Raw genomic sequence first — 17797 nt, 5'->3', positions numbered from 1 at the left:
CTAGTTTCCAGAGGGGGCCCCTAGATAATAAAATACACATTTTGCCCCTAACCCTTGAAGCCCCAAGGTTTATTTCATTCCCTGTGGTGCTGCAGTAGTGCTGTCAGAGGGCTGCTCATCTCCTTTCTGCTCATTAGGTATGGAGTCCTGGCTGGCCGAGGACAGAGTGGCTTGCCTGAGAGAGAGGGCTGCGCTGCAGTGCTTTCACGTGCAGTGGGAGACCTGTCGGATCTCTATCAGATTGGAGCCAGCAAGGTGGTGTGTCTGGTCTACGTTTTGCCTGCCCTGCATCTTCTCTAAGACCATCCATTGATAGTGTCCAGCTCACAGGGCTTGTATTGGACCGTTGCTCTTTTCCCCATTGCCAAGTTAGATGGGAGCCCCATATGTTTAGAGCCAAACTAGCTATGATAAAAAGACAAGTAAACAAGACCTTCCAGCCAGTCTTGGCAAAGTTCTTTCTTTCTTTCTTTTAACACTGCTGTTCCCACAAACCTTCAGAATCCAGTATTTCCAAGCCAGGGGTAATCACAATGCTTAAATGGTTTTAAGCATTTCTTTGGCCATTTTTTTGTGATGAACATTTGGGGTAGGTAATGTCAGGATTTCCAGTGTGGTGTAGCGGATAGAGTGATGGACTTGGACTCTGGAGAACAGGGTTCGAATCCCGGTTTGGCCATGGAAACTCACTGGGAGCATGGAATTGGACAAACCACTTCTTAAATATCTTACCTTGAAAGCCCTATTCAGGTTTATTTTTATTTATTTTATTTATTTAACTTATATGCTGCCCACTCTACCCAAAGGTCTCTGGGCGGCTTACAACAATTTAAATACAATAAAAGATAAAACGATTAAAATACAATTAAAATAGATACTCTAAAAATTGCCATCCGGACCCACAGTTGATGTTATTTCAATTAAAAGCCTCCTGGAACAGGAAGGTTTTGACCTGGTGCCAAAATGTTACTATAAATTGATTTTGACTTGATGGCGCAGAACACACACACAATGTTAGGATAAACATATATAAATTTCTGTGTTTGCTATTTTTTTAATGTGTTTCTTTTGCATGCTGTTTTTCTTCAGGTGTTCTTGAAAGAGAAAGCCAGGCGGATGTTAGAGAAGCGATGGAACCAAAAACTGAGCTGGGCCATTGTTACCCTTCAGCGCAATCTGCGAGGCCTCATTAATCGCAGGCGGTTCCAGGTCTTCCAGAAGAAGGTCACAGTCATTCAGGCTTATTTCCGGGGGCACCTGGCAAGGTCAGAAAGCAAAGGTGAAGCAGATAGTGCTGTTGTGAGGCTTAGATGGGCCACATTACTCTCAACACTGAAAGATCAAGTTTCATTCAGTTCTTGTATAAGCCAGTAGACCTGGCTGGTGAGTGTGGCATTCTTCAACCTCTTCCCCCAGGCATTTCATCTGTTCCCCAGAGCCCAGAGTGTTCACTATTGTCAAAGGAATGCTTTCCCATCAGCTGAATTACATTGTAGGGAGTGGCTTTCAAAGCAGATTGCAGTGTAAAGGGAAGAGTGAACCCCTCCTGTCCCTGCACACTGCAGGCCCCCAGATCCCCTTGTTACTTTCCATGTACTTAATTGCAGGGAAAGGGAAAATACTGAGAATTTGGAATAGGAACCACTGACAGAAGGACAGGCAGGGATGAACAAGCATGAAAGGAAAGATTATGTTTGTTTCCCCCCCCCCAAAAAAAAAAAGACTAGAAGTCTTTCTCCATATATCTGAACTGTGTCTTAGAGACTAGTCTGGGGATTAGGGACGTGGTACGACTCCTCTAGATCCTTATGAGTCCCCCTGCATTGTAATATTACAGTTCTACCTCTAAGTATCTATGTTGGGTTTGTGGAGGAAACCACAACCTCCCCAGAAACTACAATACGGGAAAAGGGGAAGAGCGCTCCTTCAGCATAGACACAGCCCTGCTGCCTCTCTCCCTTTCTCTGTCCAGGTCCCCTTCTTCTGATTCCCTTACTTTCAGAGCCTGCCTTGTCCTGCCTTCCCTTCTATCCCCATTCCTAATTTTCTTCCTTGTCCCTTTCCTCTGTTTCCGCTGTTGGCACCTCCTGCTTCCTACCCAGCTTTTTGCACCCCGCCCTCTAGAACTGTATAGCACTTCTTTTTATTTGGAAGGTAATGTGTGGAGATTATGGTAATTGATGAATGGAGCAAGGAACTGAAGATGATTAGTTTACATTTGGGAGCAGGATCTGGGTAGAAACTGGAACATTAATCTGGGAAAACCATGTGATTTGCCCTTGGCTTGCTTTTTGAATTAAAACTCTCTGTGAATGTTGGCTGGGGAGAGGATTGTGAATGAATATATCAGCCTCTCTATTTTGCATTCCCCACCAATTTTTTTTAAAAAATAAACTACTGATTTGGGATTATCTGGGATAAAATATCAATTAATTGAAGACATTAGCCAATTTGGACAAGAATCTAACTTTCCAGAAAGGTTTTGCCTTCTGGAAAGTTTAAATAAGTCCTAATTATTATTATTATTAACGTGTACATGGAGTATAAAGTAGCAGATGTAATTTTAATGTGGTTCTGTAGCCCTAGGACCTGAATATTTCATGTGCCAAAAACGTCTTTGCCAATGTGACTACACTGGTATCACCAGAGCAGAGATTTTCATGTTCCCACAGCATTCTCTTTATTTTATGACTTCCTTTTCTCTTCCTTTGCAACCTTCAGGAAACGCTACCAAAGACTGAAGAAGACCTTGGTGCAATTTAGGGTGGCCATGCTCATCTCTAGGCCACTGATTCATAGAAGGAGGCATTACTACCAGGTAAATGGTGCTGCTGATCGTTTGGTGAACTCCATGAGAAGGATGCTTTCTGCTCTAAGGTTGGGTTGAGAAGCAGCAAGGCAAGTAATAATTAACTCTTGCAGTAACGAAGGATGGGATGAGATTTTTAGACCAGCCCCATCAAGTGCATACAGATAGTTGGTGGCTATAGGAAATAAGAATATTTCATCACCATTGGCTTGTCCTATGTTGGGTCAGAGACTTCCAGACACTTGTGATAAGAGCAGAACTGATGGAAGGAAAGCAACTCAATTTATTGCCTATCATCAGCTAGACCCATTCAATGCATTGTTTAATGAATTGGGTAGATTTGAGGTGGTAGGACTGTGGATATAGGTCTTTATATGTAAACACTAGAACTTTGAATTGACCTGAAGAGCAAATAAGGACCCGGTGTAACTCCTTTAGAGTGCCTGCAATGTGGCTCTGCCTGTCTGTACCAGATAGAATATTAGATACTGTATATTATGCAAGCTAAGAGCTTCTGGGTTGGTTGTTGTGGGTTTTTCAGGCTGTTTGGCTGTGTTCTGGAGATTGCTTTTCCTTACATTTCATCAGTCTCTGTGGCTGGCATCTTCAGAGGACAGGAGCTAGAACTCTGTGTTCTGGTGGCTTCTGGGCTGTCTTCAAGGGCAGCACCACAAACAATACATTACGGTAACCTGTCCTGGAGGTTATCTGATAATTCCCATTCAAGAACAGTCATAGTTGGTGAAGCAAGTCTTCTTGGAATTGCTGAATATTTGCCACTCTGAAGACCACTCTCATGTGTGTCAAGCACACTCACTGATAAGATGATGAAATGGTCCCGCTTGCTGTGTGAGGTTGGTCAGAATAATATGAATATTCTAGATACCAAAATAGTGTGTGTCTAGATAATTGCATGCTGTGTATGCACCATTGGTCACATACAGCATTTGAGAGATCTATTTTCCATCTCTGTTTTTATGTGCTCAAATGACTTCATTTATTTATGGCTCTGAAGCAAATACCATGATCACTGTTAGCTAGGACATTACTTAATGTGACTGACTGTCCTGAAGATTTTCAGGTTGCTCACCAGCATTCATGAGAAAATGAAAAGAAACCAATCAGTTCTGTCAAATGTCTCCTGATTAAACAAAATCACGTTCCTTTGTGTTGAGAACACTACTGTGAATAGGTTGCCCAGCTGTCATCACATGTGTTAAATGAGGCCTGCACGTTGCATGGCACATGAGCATCAGCTGTCTGTTATCTTACTTCACCCATTTGCAATTATGGGGAACCCAACCTGGCCTATTCACTTGTGTCGCAATCAGCACATCAGAAGGTGCAAAGTCAGTCAAAGGACCTCTGTGCCAAAGCCTTCCAACCTTTTCTATGCAATGCTTCTTGCAGTCCAGTAATGCAGGAACAAGGAGCTTGTTAATGTGGCTACCAGGGTTTTTTTTTGTGCTTTTAAATGTTTCTTTAGAAAAATCTGCATGCATTTCATGGCTGCTCCATTATTGTTTCCGAAGCCTTTCCCAGTTCTGATAGCTCTTCTCTCCCACAAAGTCACCACAAAGTCCTGCTTATGCTTTGCCATCTCTGCTCTCTGTATTTACTTAATGAACATTCAGAAGAAATTACAATAATAAAAGGTCTCAAAGTTCACTGTTAGAATAGCAGAGCCTCCCTTCCTTTCTCTTGCCACCCTGCCTTGGGTGGACTTTAGCACCTTTTCTGTCTTGGACCAGCCCAGCCCCCTGTAGCTCTTTCTAGCTTCGCTCACGGGTAAAGGCACAGGTGATCTCAGGGAGGAAGAAGAGAGGAGCCCCCACAACTCACAGAGGAACAAACAAGTAAGTAAGTAAGCCACGCCTTTTGGGTATTATGTGCCCTCAAGCTTCTTCTTGCTTATAGGTTCCTTAATAGGGCTTTTAAAATATGTGAGATGTTCAAGGAGTGGTTTAGTATTGCTGCTCCCAGTTTTCATATGTGTTATATGGTTGAGCAGGGATTTGAATACAGGTCTCCTGAATCCTAGTGAAGTACTCTAGCCAGTACTCTCTGTGCTATGTTTGACTCCTTGGGAAATGGCTTTCTCTACAAATGGGAAGGACAAAGCTGGATAGCAGGCAAGCGCTTCCATGTCTGTATGTTTGCCCTCTGAGGGGGCTGAAGGGGTAGGCATCAAGGGCCAGTTTACATCTTTTCAGCCATCCTCTCCAAAATCTTGAACAAGAAAGAGGACAGTTGAACCCATTCTCTGAGCACAGTGGACTCTCCAAAGTCTATTTAGAGGCTGTTTCCAGGCTATGGAACTCCCTTCCCAAGCAAGGCTAAGGTGGCCTCTCCCTGTGATGTCCCTGTGATGTGGGCTTTAGGAACGGAATGCCAAGTTTGGGCCAGTATTTATCCAGTTGGGTATTTTTTTTCATCTCCTGGAATACACTGTTTTAAATTATTTTTGTTCAGTACAGTAGTTGCACTATTTATGTTTAATTATTGTTTAATATTGTACTTCATTGTATTTCGGCAGTTTTAACACTTTGATTTTTTAGTGATTTGTAAGTCACCCTAAGTATCTTTGTGCAGAGATTGGTAGGATATTAAATAAATAAATAATAACAATAAAATGACTGTAAATGCAGAGGGGCTGGGCAAGCTGATGTGTTTTTATAAATTGTGTCTAATTTAACTATTTTAAAATTATAACTTATTTTGTACCTGGTTTTTAAAAAATGTATACCTGTTTTTTACATTTTGTTAATGAGCCACTCTGAGTTTCAATTGGGGGTGAGAGGCAGGATATAAATTAAATAAATCCAAAATAAAATACAGGTAATTCACCATATTATATGTTAACAGAGTTTTCCATTGTGCTCAGGATCTAATCCTGTCTCCTCTTCCTGCTATTAAAACCTCTTGAAGCATCTGATTCCTGCTATTGTTGGAAACAAGACACTAGGAATGACAGTCCTAAATGCTTTAGCTAGTGAATAGAGTGTCAGACACCCACCCACCCTTCGCCATGGAAACCCATTGGGATATAGGTAAAGCCACTCTGTATGTGTCTCATATACTTTGGAAACTCTGTTAGGGTTACTGTAAGCCAGATGCCACTTGATGGCACATATAAACACCACAAACATCTTTATTAGGAAGTAAGCCCCATTTAATAAGGTGAGTAGTGCAGACCTCTAAGTAGATCTGCTTAGAGTTGTGCTGTGAATTGTCTAAAGGGGACACCATTTCTAGTGACTTAGCAAGGAGATCTTTTAATCTTAGAAGAAATGTTGTTTTAAGAAATACTGTTGGTGAGATACTATTTTGCTTTGTTTTGTTTTTTTAAATTGTCCTTAGAAATGAAAATACTCAAGGCTGGTTGCCAAAAGATGATGTAAACTACAAGGAGGATGTGTGGATGAGGTAGCAGGATATTGTGGCAGACTCTGTCACTAACCTATGTTCATTTTGTTTATCACCTGAGTGAGCATGTTGTATGAATAGTGCAAAGTGTGCGTAGTATGGAAGCCTGCAAAAAGTAGGAACCTTGGAAACATAAGCGAACCTGCAGATCTATTTCCACTGGGAAACAGAACTTTGGATGTCACTTTACATCCACAGTAAAAATTTTGTATAACCAAGTTGTCCTGTGATGAGAGCTTGGAAAACATGATTTTGGAGAGGAATAGAGAATCCATACTGTCTGGGGAGTTCTGGGCGTTGTACTCCCACAATGCCATTTTTCCAAACTCTGTGTGCGATAGCTAAACTTCTTCCCTGGTAAATGGAGTGGACGGAACTGTTGACTGGACTGTTTACTACAACGCCCATCAGTTACATGTACTCAAGACCAAATGGAGCCCTGCAGCCTTCAACTGGCACGCTACCAGTGGAGGGAATCGCAAGGCTGAATTCTTCCTTCAGAAAGAAATCTCTGCTCAACACTGGTATTTCAGGGAGAGATAAGCTAGAACCCATCCAGTTTGGTTTCTTAAACAGGGAGTCTTGTGCCCTAGAGCAGTGGTCCCCAATCTTGGGCCTCCAGATGTTCTTGGACTGCAACTCCCATAAGCCTTCACCACCACCTCTGTTGGCCAGGATTTCTGGGAGTTGAACTCCAAGAACATCTGGAGGCCCAAGGTTGGGGACCACTGCCCTAGAGCAGTGGTTCTTAACCTTTGTTACTCGGATGTTTTTGAACTGCAACTCCCAGAAACCCCAGCCAACACAGTTGGTGGTGAAGGCTTCTGGGAGTTGCAGTCCAAAACTCCTGAGTAACCCAAGGTTAAGAACCAGTGCCCTAGAGCTTTTCATGGACTATAATATTAATGGGACAGAACGGCTTGCATACTGTCATACTTGCAGGACATTGTTAAGTGAAAACGAAAGCCTTGGAGTAAGGAAAACATATGATTCTCATATCAGAGTTGTAGGTCTTGGGTGTACAGCCTGGGGCCTGTGCAGCTTCTGAAGCCAGCAGGTTTCCATCTGCTTTCTCCAGCAGCTCAGCTGTGGGTGGGGGTGAAATCCCACTGTCCCTTGGTGTCTGAGATAGTGTTTTCTTGCCGCTAACATGGTGGGATTTTGAAAATAAGCATCACGGTGGCAGTTTCTACAGATGGAACCCCCACAATTCAACTTCTGAGGCCCAAAGGAGATAACACCAATCAACAGGGGATTAGATGCAGTGCTGTCTGAGACAAGCTTGCCTCAGTACACCCTAAGTATATTAACCTGACTTTGTTCTGATGAGGAACTTGAAAGAGTGACAAGAAAGGTCAGGAAATCAAATCAGAGAGATGGGAAAATTACATCTGCAAATTATGTGGAGATAAGAGCTAGCAGGATGCACATTTTGCATAGTTTTTCACGAACAGAGAATTAAGATCTTTTTCTTTTCTCTCTCTTTTGAAAGAGGTTTCAAACGCTGTCCATTAACATACTTTGCATTCCTGCATGATTTCTCTCGCTTTCCTGATTACAGAGGTTTGAGAACTGGCAGAGAAATGAGTCACTGATCAGAGGTGCTGAGGAGCACAGGAGATACTTGGAAATGGTATGTCATGCCAATAAAACACACGGTATCATCTGACAAAGCCTGATAATGTTTATAAAGTCAAAGAACCTTTGGAGTTTCATGTGTGATGGAAATTAGAATGCAGGGAGCAGTTCTTTTATTGTTTTAATGCAGTTGTTTTAATGAGGCTGAGCTTATTGTCCTCTGCCAGAAGATCTTGTCTGCCTTCCTGCTTCTCACTCCATTGCTCTTAGGTAGCTTTGAGAAGTAGCCATACTGCTAATGATATCAGAGCTTTTCTGTAAACTACATCTATTATAATAACCACATTCAAGGGCCACAGCCTGTAGCCTATTTTATCTAGTTTAAAATAAGAATTTTAGAAACAACAGGAGAGGCCTGTGGCACTTTTAAGATTAATCTCATATTTTATTTGGCATATGCTTCCATGAACTGCTGCTGTAATCCATGAAAGCTTACAGTAAACAAAACTTGTTCGTTTTGAAGGTGGCAGGGGACTCTTTGCCATCATAAACGGGCACAGCTCTCAGCTGCCCTTGTTCTATCAGTCCTGGTAACCTGGTCTGACCTTTGAATAGTTTTGTAATATTTTTAGAAGACTGGGAAACTTGAAGGTTTGCTTTGGGTCTGATAACGCCTGACTCAGGGCTGGTGGTGTAAGCTAAGAGTGATAGCGATGGTACAGAATAGCAGATGCAGCTCCTCCCATTGCAAGATGAATCAGAATAATTTGTCAGTGTAACCATCAGGGATACTGGCAACTCACCTAACTGTCCGTTCTCTATTGATTCTGAGAGAATGGCTTCAACTGAATGGCCGCCTGCTTCGTGGTTCTTCTGAGAGACATAGGCTATTTCATCGTCTTTAACAACAGTCCATTTTTTCCTTGGGAAGGCCTGCTTGGTTCTTAATTAAAACAACACAATTAAAATACCTGCTTCTTGTTGTAAAAAGTGTGCAGAAGATTGCCACAGTATGTGTTACAGTGGCCATCTATTCATCTTGTTTAAAGAAGGGGAGGGAGAGGCAAAAAAGGAGCAGAATATCCACAGTCGGCTCTTGGCCAAGTGCAATCCCAACTCAAACAGAATACTGTATAATTCTGTTTACTAGCATCTATCCCGTGTTATCTTTGCCCATTCTGTTCCGTACATAGGTTTTTCTATGTGCTGACAACACCATAGAACTAAACTGGAGTTATGAAGATGATGCTATAAACAGTAGACTACAGTTTATATTTATTGAGGTAGATATGGATTGTTGCAGCATGTCTTGTTTTTAATTCATGCAAGTGTGACATTCTGAAAAGAGAAAGCAATTCTTACTGATTTGTGGGAGTAGAAGCTCTTTAATTCCAAAAGATCTCATAATTACAAGGAGCAACTGCCTAATTGCAGATTCTTTTCTTTATATAGGATGTTCGAAGGTTGGAAATCCCTGCTGAGCTTGCAGCCCTCCTCCGTTTGGCTGAGGGTAAGTCAAGGGCTTTTGACCTTCTGCCTACATTCCACTTAAACCCGTAACCCTCGCCTGAGTGGCCATCTCTTTAATGGGCTGAAATGCATTTATTTCTAATGAAACCTCCTTTGAAAAAAAAACTTTTAAAACATTGTTACATTGAAATACAGTGGACCCTTGACTTACAGATAGCTTGACTTACAGACTTTTTGAGTTACAGACTTCTCTGGCCGCAAAATTTAGATTTGACTTGCAGACTGAGATTTGACTTACAGACCAGAAAAAAACCAAAATGGAACAAAAATGGCCTGTTACGGGATTAATCGGTTTTCAATGCACTGTAGGTCAATGGAGACTTGACCTACAGACTTTTTGACCTGCAGCCACCTTTCCAATATGGATTAATTGTAAGTCAAGGGTCCACTGTACTGCCTGGACTGTATTTTCCCTGCCTTCCCTGAACCTTTCTTGACCTAAGAAAAAAAGAAACAAAATATCCCCCTCTAGTGGTTGAAGGAGGAATAGCAGCTTCCCATTAATTTCTATGGACGGAAAAGAGCAGATACGGATCAAATGGTTTTCAATGCAATCCTATGGGAAATGCAGATTTGACCTGAGAACTTTTTGACTTGAGAACTGCCTTCCAATACGGATTAAGTTCTCAAGTCAAGACTCCACTGTATATATATCTGTATGACTAATGCTAGGCAATGGGAGCATCACTGTGGGAATACTCACTGCATATATATAATCTCTGATTGCTTGCTTATTTTCGATATTCTCTGACTGTGGATATCCAGATAGACTTGTTGTGTTGTTGGTATGATTCCACACCTGTAGGCTGTAAGTGTTTTTCGGTGTTTGTTCTGTGTTGTGCTGTTTTTCTTTTTGGCTAATTATTTACTCATTATCAGCACTGTGTTAGACATTTGAAAAAATCCTGAGGCAGTTTTAAATGATTGAAAAACTGTTTGATATCCTTGGTCAGAGAAGAGTTCTTATGCTTCTTCCAAAATTGTTCTGGACATGATAAAAAGTTAGGGGAAACTCATGACTATTTCATGCAGGCAGCTGCTATATGGTAAACACAAAATAAATGATGTGTGTGTGTTGTTTATTACTTAGCAAGACACCACCCAGTGTTGGTGCAAAACATTTTGCCACCAAAAGAGAGGTCCAAATCTCTGTCTTCCTCATCATCCACACACCCCTAAACAGGGCCTAAAAAACCTTCCTGTGCTGTTTAGACATACGTTTCCGCTGTTATTTATTCTGCCTTTTCAAATATGGTGTTACCTGATACAGGTTGTTTTGTCAACTAAGAAATCTGCAGAGAAACTGCTAAAACAAACAAGTCCCTGCTCTTCCCAGACACTGCATTTGTAAAGCATTGAAAAACTGATCTGTCAAAAAAAAAAAATTGCTGGGGATACAATTATCATCTCCTGGAATGTAGATTTTAGGTTATGACAGGTACAATATTTCATACTTTTCAGGTAGGTATTATTCATTATGAGATTTTTACCACAGGGAGTCTCCAAGCCAAGCTTCTCCTAAAGAGGTTATGAAAAGGAATCCTGCCTATTATCTCCTATCAATGGGAGCAGCCCAAGTGCGGACTGCAGAAGGTGTAGCTGGCATTTTCACTGGATCTGACAATGTCAGGGTTGCGGCAGCCCTGATGTCATCTAGTTTACAAAGGATTTAAGGGACTAGGTTTCAATAGGTTTCCTCTAGCTACAGAGAGAAGCTGCTGCCTAATTGTTATCCTTTTGAATTCTGCTGTCAGAGTCCTGGTACAGATCAGGTCAAGTCTATACCTGAAGTAATGCAGTAACATAAAACTTCATAGCAGTCATGCAATTAATGATTTTTAAAAAGCAGATCTAAACATGTACATATAAAAAACACTATAATTAAATACATTTAATTAAAAAAAAGAAAAAGCTTGAATCCATAAAGAATAAAGTATCAGATAACTAAATTTCTCATGGTTGCTGAAGATCAGGAGATTGATGTGAATCAACCCAAATCCTTCTATTATGCAATGTAATCCACTGCTGGTATTGTACTGTAGTTTTAAGGGTCAGATCATATTTCCACACTATTAAAGAGCAGGCCGGATAGGTGGGGCTCATCAGCCATGGAAGGCAGCCCATCTAGGAGAAGGAAAACTCCGATTTCAAACCTCCACTGCCTTGTGGCTATATTCACTCATGGAAAAGGCTTCAGGAGTTAACCTAGAGGCAAAATCCGGAGCTGGAGTCCTGAAGGCAGCTCGTGTCGTTCTGCCAACTCCTGCGACATTGCTGGAACCAGTTGTATTGGCTCTTGCCTTTCCATTGGACCATTTCAGCAATGTGGAGAGGGGGGATCTGCTGCTTGGGTAACAGCCTATCCTCCATATTACTTTACCCGGGCTTCATGCTCTGGAGAGGACACTCCTCAATTCAGAGCATGTCACCATAGTGTCTCGAGACTGAAGGATGCCTATGATGATTGTAGTCCACCAAAGGAAGGATTTTTGCTTCAAAGCAAATAGATTCTAATTCTTCTCTTTTCTTCTCCATTTCTAATAGTCTCTGTTGCAACCTCAGCAGTGGGAGCTACAGAGTCCCAAAGTACAGGGTCAACAGTGGAAGGCCAGGGCGCTTGAGCTGGACAACAAAAGACCCTTGGAATTATTAGTTATCAGTATTTATTGAGTAATAGCATAGCATTTTGCAGCATTAAACAGGAACATATACAAAACAGGAATGGCCAGCTGGAACAAAGTAAGAAACTCTAACCCAACCAGAGGAGAAGTCAGTAAACTCAACAGAATTGTTCGTTTGTTGGGCTTCATCAGAAACATCAAATATCCAATTTTATTCTGTAATGTGGCTCCAACGGCGTAATTATGTCCGCATGCTTAGACTAGGCTAAATTTTGTTCTACTCAGTTGTCCAGGTGGTGGGTACTGACCATAATGTGCTACATCCAGACAGACAAGCATATTGTCCATTGAAATTTACTTCATGGGAGAAGCTGACTGTTCTCTCCCACTGTAGCTTTGTGCTACAGCATCCAAATTATGATATTATCTGTTGAAGTCCATGCTGTCTCCAGGACAGCAGCGTAAATGGTGGTTAAGGCAGGCTGCCTTTCATACACTACTGCATTGGTTAACTCTGACAGATTTACCATAAGAGGCAGCAAGCTAATTCCTCTGTCCCATCTCTTTTTCAGGTCACCAACGTTCCCGGATGCATCAGGTTACAGAAGTTTCCCTTCCAGAGGTCAAAGCCAGGACTGATCACTCTCTGCCCTCTGACATCAACAATTTCCCATTCTCTATGTTTATGAGGTCTCACTTCCAGGTAAGAAGTTGCTAACCGGAAGATGGAGATCATCAGACAAGCCTACAGTTCTCTCGCACCATTAAAACAAATCCAACATTTGTTCTCCACTCACACGAGACAAGTCTGCTCCTGTTTCTGTTCCTCCACTCATCTGGGGAGGTAGTTGCCCAGTCTCTGATTCAGAAGGGATGGATGAGTGGGGAAAATAAAGGCCTTTTGCACCTTGTTTGCCAATGAGCACAGTTAGCTCTGAGAGGACCACAGGCGGCAGTGCATAACCATTGCCCAAAGACGAGTAAGTCCTGCTTACAAATGTATCATTTCTGTCCTTCATCCCTTGCAGGAAATGATCATGCCAGCCCTTGGGCAACCTCTACAGCAGCCTCTGACTCGACTGAATGCTGAGCAGAAGCAGATTGCTCTGCAGCTGAACAAATTGGTAAGTTGGACAAGGAGGGGGGAAGGGAATGATCAAAATCAGTGTGCATGAATTGGGACAGATTATGTTCTCTTCCTAAATAATTAAAGGTTCCTTCAAAGGGGGAGTCACTGCTCAGGGGGTGCCTACAAGCATTCCAATCCTGCCTCTGATAGTTGAGTTTCGAAAGGGTTTTTAAAATGGATTCTGTTTCAAACAGCAATTTAGCCGACCCTGACATTCACAGCAGGCTAATGCCCAGAAAACTGGGAATTGGGAATGGAAGTTGTGGGAAGTTTTTGTATCCCCAGACTGGATGCCACTAGTTGTCCTTTCTTGTTCCTCCATTCAGTGGACAATCAAATGTCAAAGGCCTTGGCAATCAAACAATATCTTTTCAGCCATATGTCCCCTTGTACATACACAGAAAAAGTCCCACAAAAAGCTGTCCACCGGCTGCTGGCCATCAGTCCTCTCTTTTTCCCATGTATGCAGAGTCATTGGGGAAATGAGTCATGAAGCAGTAGACACGGAGGCTAGATTATGCACTGCAGTTCAGCACATAATTAGAAGCAGAGGTGGGGAAAAATCCTGTTTATTGTAGCAGATGGTTTCCTTCTCAGTTTGCCCAGGTTTTCACAATATTCATTGTCTTCTACCTTTAATTCTCTTGTCAAGAGACCACAGACTTTGCCTCTGTTTAATGGAGAATCGTCACTCTTGATTTCCACTGTTTGTAAAGCTTTGCCCAAGCACCCTGCAAGTGAGAAGTGATTGGGGAATTACACAACCACTCACGGCCAGTTTGGGGCATAAACACCCTGGTAGTGTATTTCTGTCCAGCCATTTTCACTCTTATTGAAGGATTCAAAGAAGAGGAGAATCGTTTCATAGGTGTGGTGTCATAAATGTGATAGGCAGTAATTAAAGAGGAAAGAAACTGAAGGAAAAGCTCAAGGCTATAGCAATAAAAACCAGTTCATGATTCATATTGTAGGTTTGTAGGAAACCCTTCCTATCGGTCATTGCTTGAAGGACTTTCTTTTTTATTGTTACTTGTCTAATTGGAGAATTAATCTCCTAAAGATATTGTTTATTGGAAAAAAATTCAAAAGGAGGAAGATCACTTTTTACTTCAGTTTGTACTTTGGCTTGTCATAGATTCTTTCGTTGTGCTTCTGTCAAACAAGAAAAGTGACACACTCCAGCAGAGTGCTGCAAAAACTTACCTTTTCATGGCCAGTGCTGGCTGCTTGATTCTAAAAGCTGAATTCTTTTAAAAAGTAATTTTTTTCCAGGCTATGGTCTACTAATGAGCCTGGGCAATTTGTTATACTTCTCATCTTGTGCACTCTAATTTATCACAGCAAGTCTTACTGTTAGCTTCTCTGTATAGACAGTACAAATGGTTCTGAGGGCCAAAGTGTACATTATAGACAACATGTTCTTAGAGTTCCAGGCACATGATTCAGGCACACTTTGATGTGTGCAAAATCAGACTTTTATACAGATGTGTAACATTTATGGTATTTCCCTTCTTCTGTGATTGGTCTTCAAGAGCACCTTAGCTCTTGAAGACCAATCACAAAAGATGGGAAATACATTGGTAGTATATGTAAAGTATACAGGTCCTGCTGTGACAGTAAAGACATTTCGGGAGTTAAGGAATTTTGATGTGTAACCTCTGTTCCAGCCCCTGGAATGTCAAAGCTAAATGGTGAAGCTTTGCATACACATCGATTCAGCTGGATGACTTTGTTTAGAAAAACAAATTTGGGAATTCTGAACATGGATCTCCAGTGTAGTCCATGGTTTCCCCCTTGGAAGCAAAGGGCACATCCCGACACAACATTCATTCATTCCTGCCGTTGGGCTGGTTGGTTGTTGTGGCATAGTGCCCAATGAGTGAACATCTTACTGGGATTTCTGCTCACACACGTTCTTAAAACCCCACTTCTCTTCTCTTTAAGAAATCAGTCCTTCCCCAAGAAAATGCTCCAAAAATACTTCAAAATCCTTGAAGAAATTTCTTTACAGTGATATTCTCCGTTGTTGATGGTGATCAGCACTAAACTGAATGTTTCCAATGGGAACCTTTGACAATGAACATCTGCTGTTAACCTTTTTGGAAGTCTGCTATCATTAAAAACATATGTTTCAAAATCCTGATAAAACCATTTAGAAATGGTCTTCTCGGAGAGATTCTTGTTTTTATTCTTTTAAAAAACAGTTTAGTAATAAATCGAAAGCTTCTGACCCAAGCAGCTATTTCTACGATACTCTACCCGTTGTACAAAGTGAAACAAACAAATGAAAGCTTATCTACAGAGGGTCTTTTTTTATTTGTATCAGAGTGTTGCGCAATTTAAAATTATGGACGTATATGAAATATACGTAAGTAAAATTAAAAACAAATTAAAATGTTATTATAATTAGACTATTTGTAACCAGAAGTGGGCTACAAAAGATGGTTTAGCAATTTAGAAAGCTGGAGGTTTTGTCACTCTTTGTAAATGGTAGCCTTGTATCATCTGAAGAGAAAAATACTATAATCGGTGATAGCTGGGTACATACAGGAGAACAAAATATTCTGGATGAATATAAAGTGGCAGGCAGTCTGCTTAGGATACAAATATCAATTTCTGTCTGGCATTCAAAAGAAACAGGCTGCAATCTAGGCACGGGAGGTTGACTGGGATGGGAGAAGCATGTCAACCTGGTGTTTCACCCTACAGCTAATGCAAGCTAAACCATTTGTGAGTTTTGTTTTGTTTTTTTGTACATTTACAAATGTTTTCCTTATAGATCCTGCGGTTCATCAATGACAAGGAACTGGAGAGCTGGCAAGAAGAGGTTCTGGGGAATTATATAGCGAGTCGAGGACTGGGTAGCCCCTCCCTTCGCAATGAAGTGCTATGTCAGGTGGCCACACAGGTGTGGAAGAATCCTGACCTGGAGCAGGGCCAGCGAGGTTGGGTGCTGATGGCGGTGCTCCTGGGATCCTTCACACCTTCTCCTGCTCTGGAGAAGCCCCTTCTAAAGTAAGATGAGAGGTTCTCCTCTTGTGCTTTTTGACACTCTTGACACAAGGCAGAGGTCTACTGAAATATGACGGCTTGTTGGTTTCCAGGTTTGTGTCAGATTTTGGGCTGGAGGGATACAATGGCATGTGCCAGCATAAACTCCTGATGTCCATGAAGGAGATGGAAAGCGATCCAGAAGTGTCCCGGAGCTTTCCTCCTACTCAGCTGGAGTGGACCACCAATCGGAGGAGAGGCAGGATGATGCTGGATGTCTACACCTATAAAGGTAGAATGACGTATCACACAGCCTTTCTCTTCAGTAGCATAGGAACATGAGGATTGGTGGAGCAACATTTTAAAAAACTTGGGGAGTGGGCGCTGGACCTGATTGTTTGAGTGCAGTGGAGCTGAGGTTAAGTAAAACTAAGAGGAATGCCACTCTTTGGAAAAGGTACATTCTATTAATTTGGCTCTTTCCTAACCCCCACCTCCACCCCCATGTTTTCAGCTACTCAGCAATACTCGTATGTTTGTGTCATCACCCCTTGCTTTGGAAACACTTTCAGCTGTAAGTAAAGGAATGTAGACAGTGTGGAATAAGCACTCATAAACAGACCTGCGTGGTCACTGTAAACTGTTTCCTGTATGAACCACTGAAAACTTCACTGTTTCCCTTAGCATGTTTGTGATTCTGAGAATTGCCAGCTAGCTCTAGCTGTTTAAATTACATATTTTATTGTTTCAGTTAGATTTTTATTTATTGGTTACATGGAATTTTATTATGATTGGATTTTGGAGCTCACCATTCTCTTTTTTGCCAGCTGTTTTGTCCAAAAAACCTGTTCACTGAAATAGTCTACTCTAAAGTCCTTTGGTCAATCTTTGCATGGTGCCTGTTTCTTTTGGCGGGGGGGGGAGTTGGACTGATTGATTTACTCAGTGCAATTTACAGTGGGGTCTTGACTTGAGAACTTAATCCGAAGGCGGTTCTCAAGTCAAAAAGTTCTCAGGTCAAATCTGCATTTCCCATAGGAATGCATTGAGAACCATTTAATCCGTATCTGCTCTTTTCCGTCCATAGAAACTAATGGGAAGCTGCTATTCCGCCTTCGACCACTAGAGGGGGATATTTTGTTTTTTTTCCTTAGGTCAAGAAAGGTTCAGGGAAGGCAGGGAAAAGACAGTCCAGGCAGTACAGTACCAGGCAGTCTGAAGACTGTCTCCCAATCCACTCTCTAAACGCTGGGAGGAGTGAGGAAGCAGTCAGGCACCCTTTTCACTGGCCAACAGTTAACTGAAAGTTCAAATTTTGCACTTTCCCTGCCTCCCACTTGGGTTTTTTTCAGTTCATAACTCAAATCTAAGTATGTAAGTCAAGTCAATATTTTCCTGTGAGAGTGGTTTGTAAGTCAAAATGTTCCTAACTCGAGCCGTTCTTAAGTCAAGACCCCACTGTACTTGTGCTAAGTAACAGGATTTTGCCTATAGTATGAATTCCAATTTTTATGTAAGGTAAACTGCACCATGTACTGTACAGTTATAAGGGGCAATATCTGCAAACCTGGATAAGCTCAAAGGTTTATGCAAGTTCCTCTCCACCTAAAATAAAATAAAATAAAATATAACTCCTAAAAGGGAGAAACATCTGTACTGAGTATGTATTGGTGGTATGGGCACAGAGTGACAACTACCAGGAGGGAAAAAATG

At 41.7% G+C, this 17797-nt stretch overlaps 1 protein-coding gene across 1 annotated transcript in view; it reads left to right on the top strand.

Annotated features, from left to right (window-relative positions):
- Nucleotides 1-17797, top strand: part of LOC110085191 (unconventional myosin-XVB) — a 70667-nt gene that overhangs the window by 3812 nt on the left and 49058 nt on the right. The window contains exons 4-12 of the mRNA XM_072990542.2: nt 138-255; nt 1090-1265; nt 2722-2818; nt 7797-7868; nt 9266-9323; nt 12537-12667; nt 12993-13088; nt 15873-16108; nt 16198-16376. Of these exons, the coding sequence (XP_072846643.2) occupies nt 1117-1265; nt 2722-2818; nt 7797-7868; nt 9266-9323; nt 12537-12667; nt 12993-13088; nt 15873-16108; nt 16198-16376 (1018 nt within the window). The 5' untranslated portion in view covers nt 138-255; nt 1090-1116. The remainder of the gene's footprint in view (nt 1-137; nt 256-1089; nt 1266-2721; nt 2819-7796; nt 7869-9265; nt 9324-12536; nt 12668-12992; nt 13089-15872; nt 16109-16197; nt 16377-17797) is intronic.

The sequence above is a fragment of the Pogona vitticeps genome, chromosome 2 (assembly GCF_051106095.1).
Source record: "Pogona vitticeps strain Pit_001003342236 chromosome 2, PviZW2.1, whole genome shotgun sequence".
Classification (NCBI taxonomy): Eukaryota; Metazoa; Chordata; class Lepidosauria; order Squamata; family Agamidae; genus Pogona; species Pogona vitticeps.
This window is presented reverse-complemented; position numbering and strand designations above follow the sequence as displayed.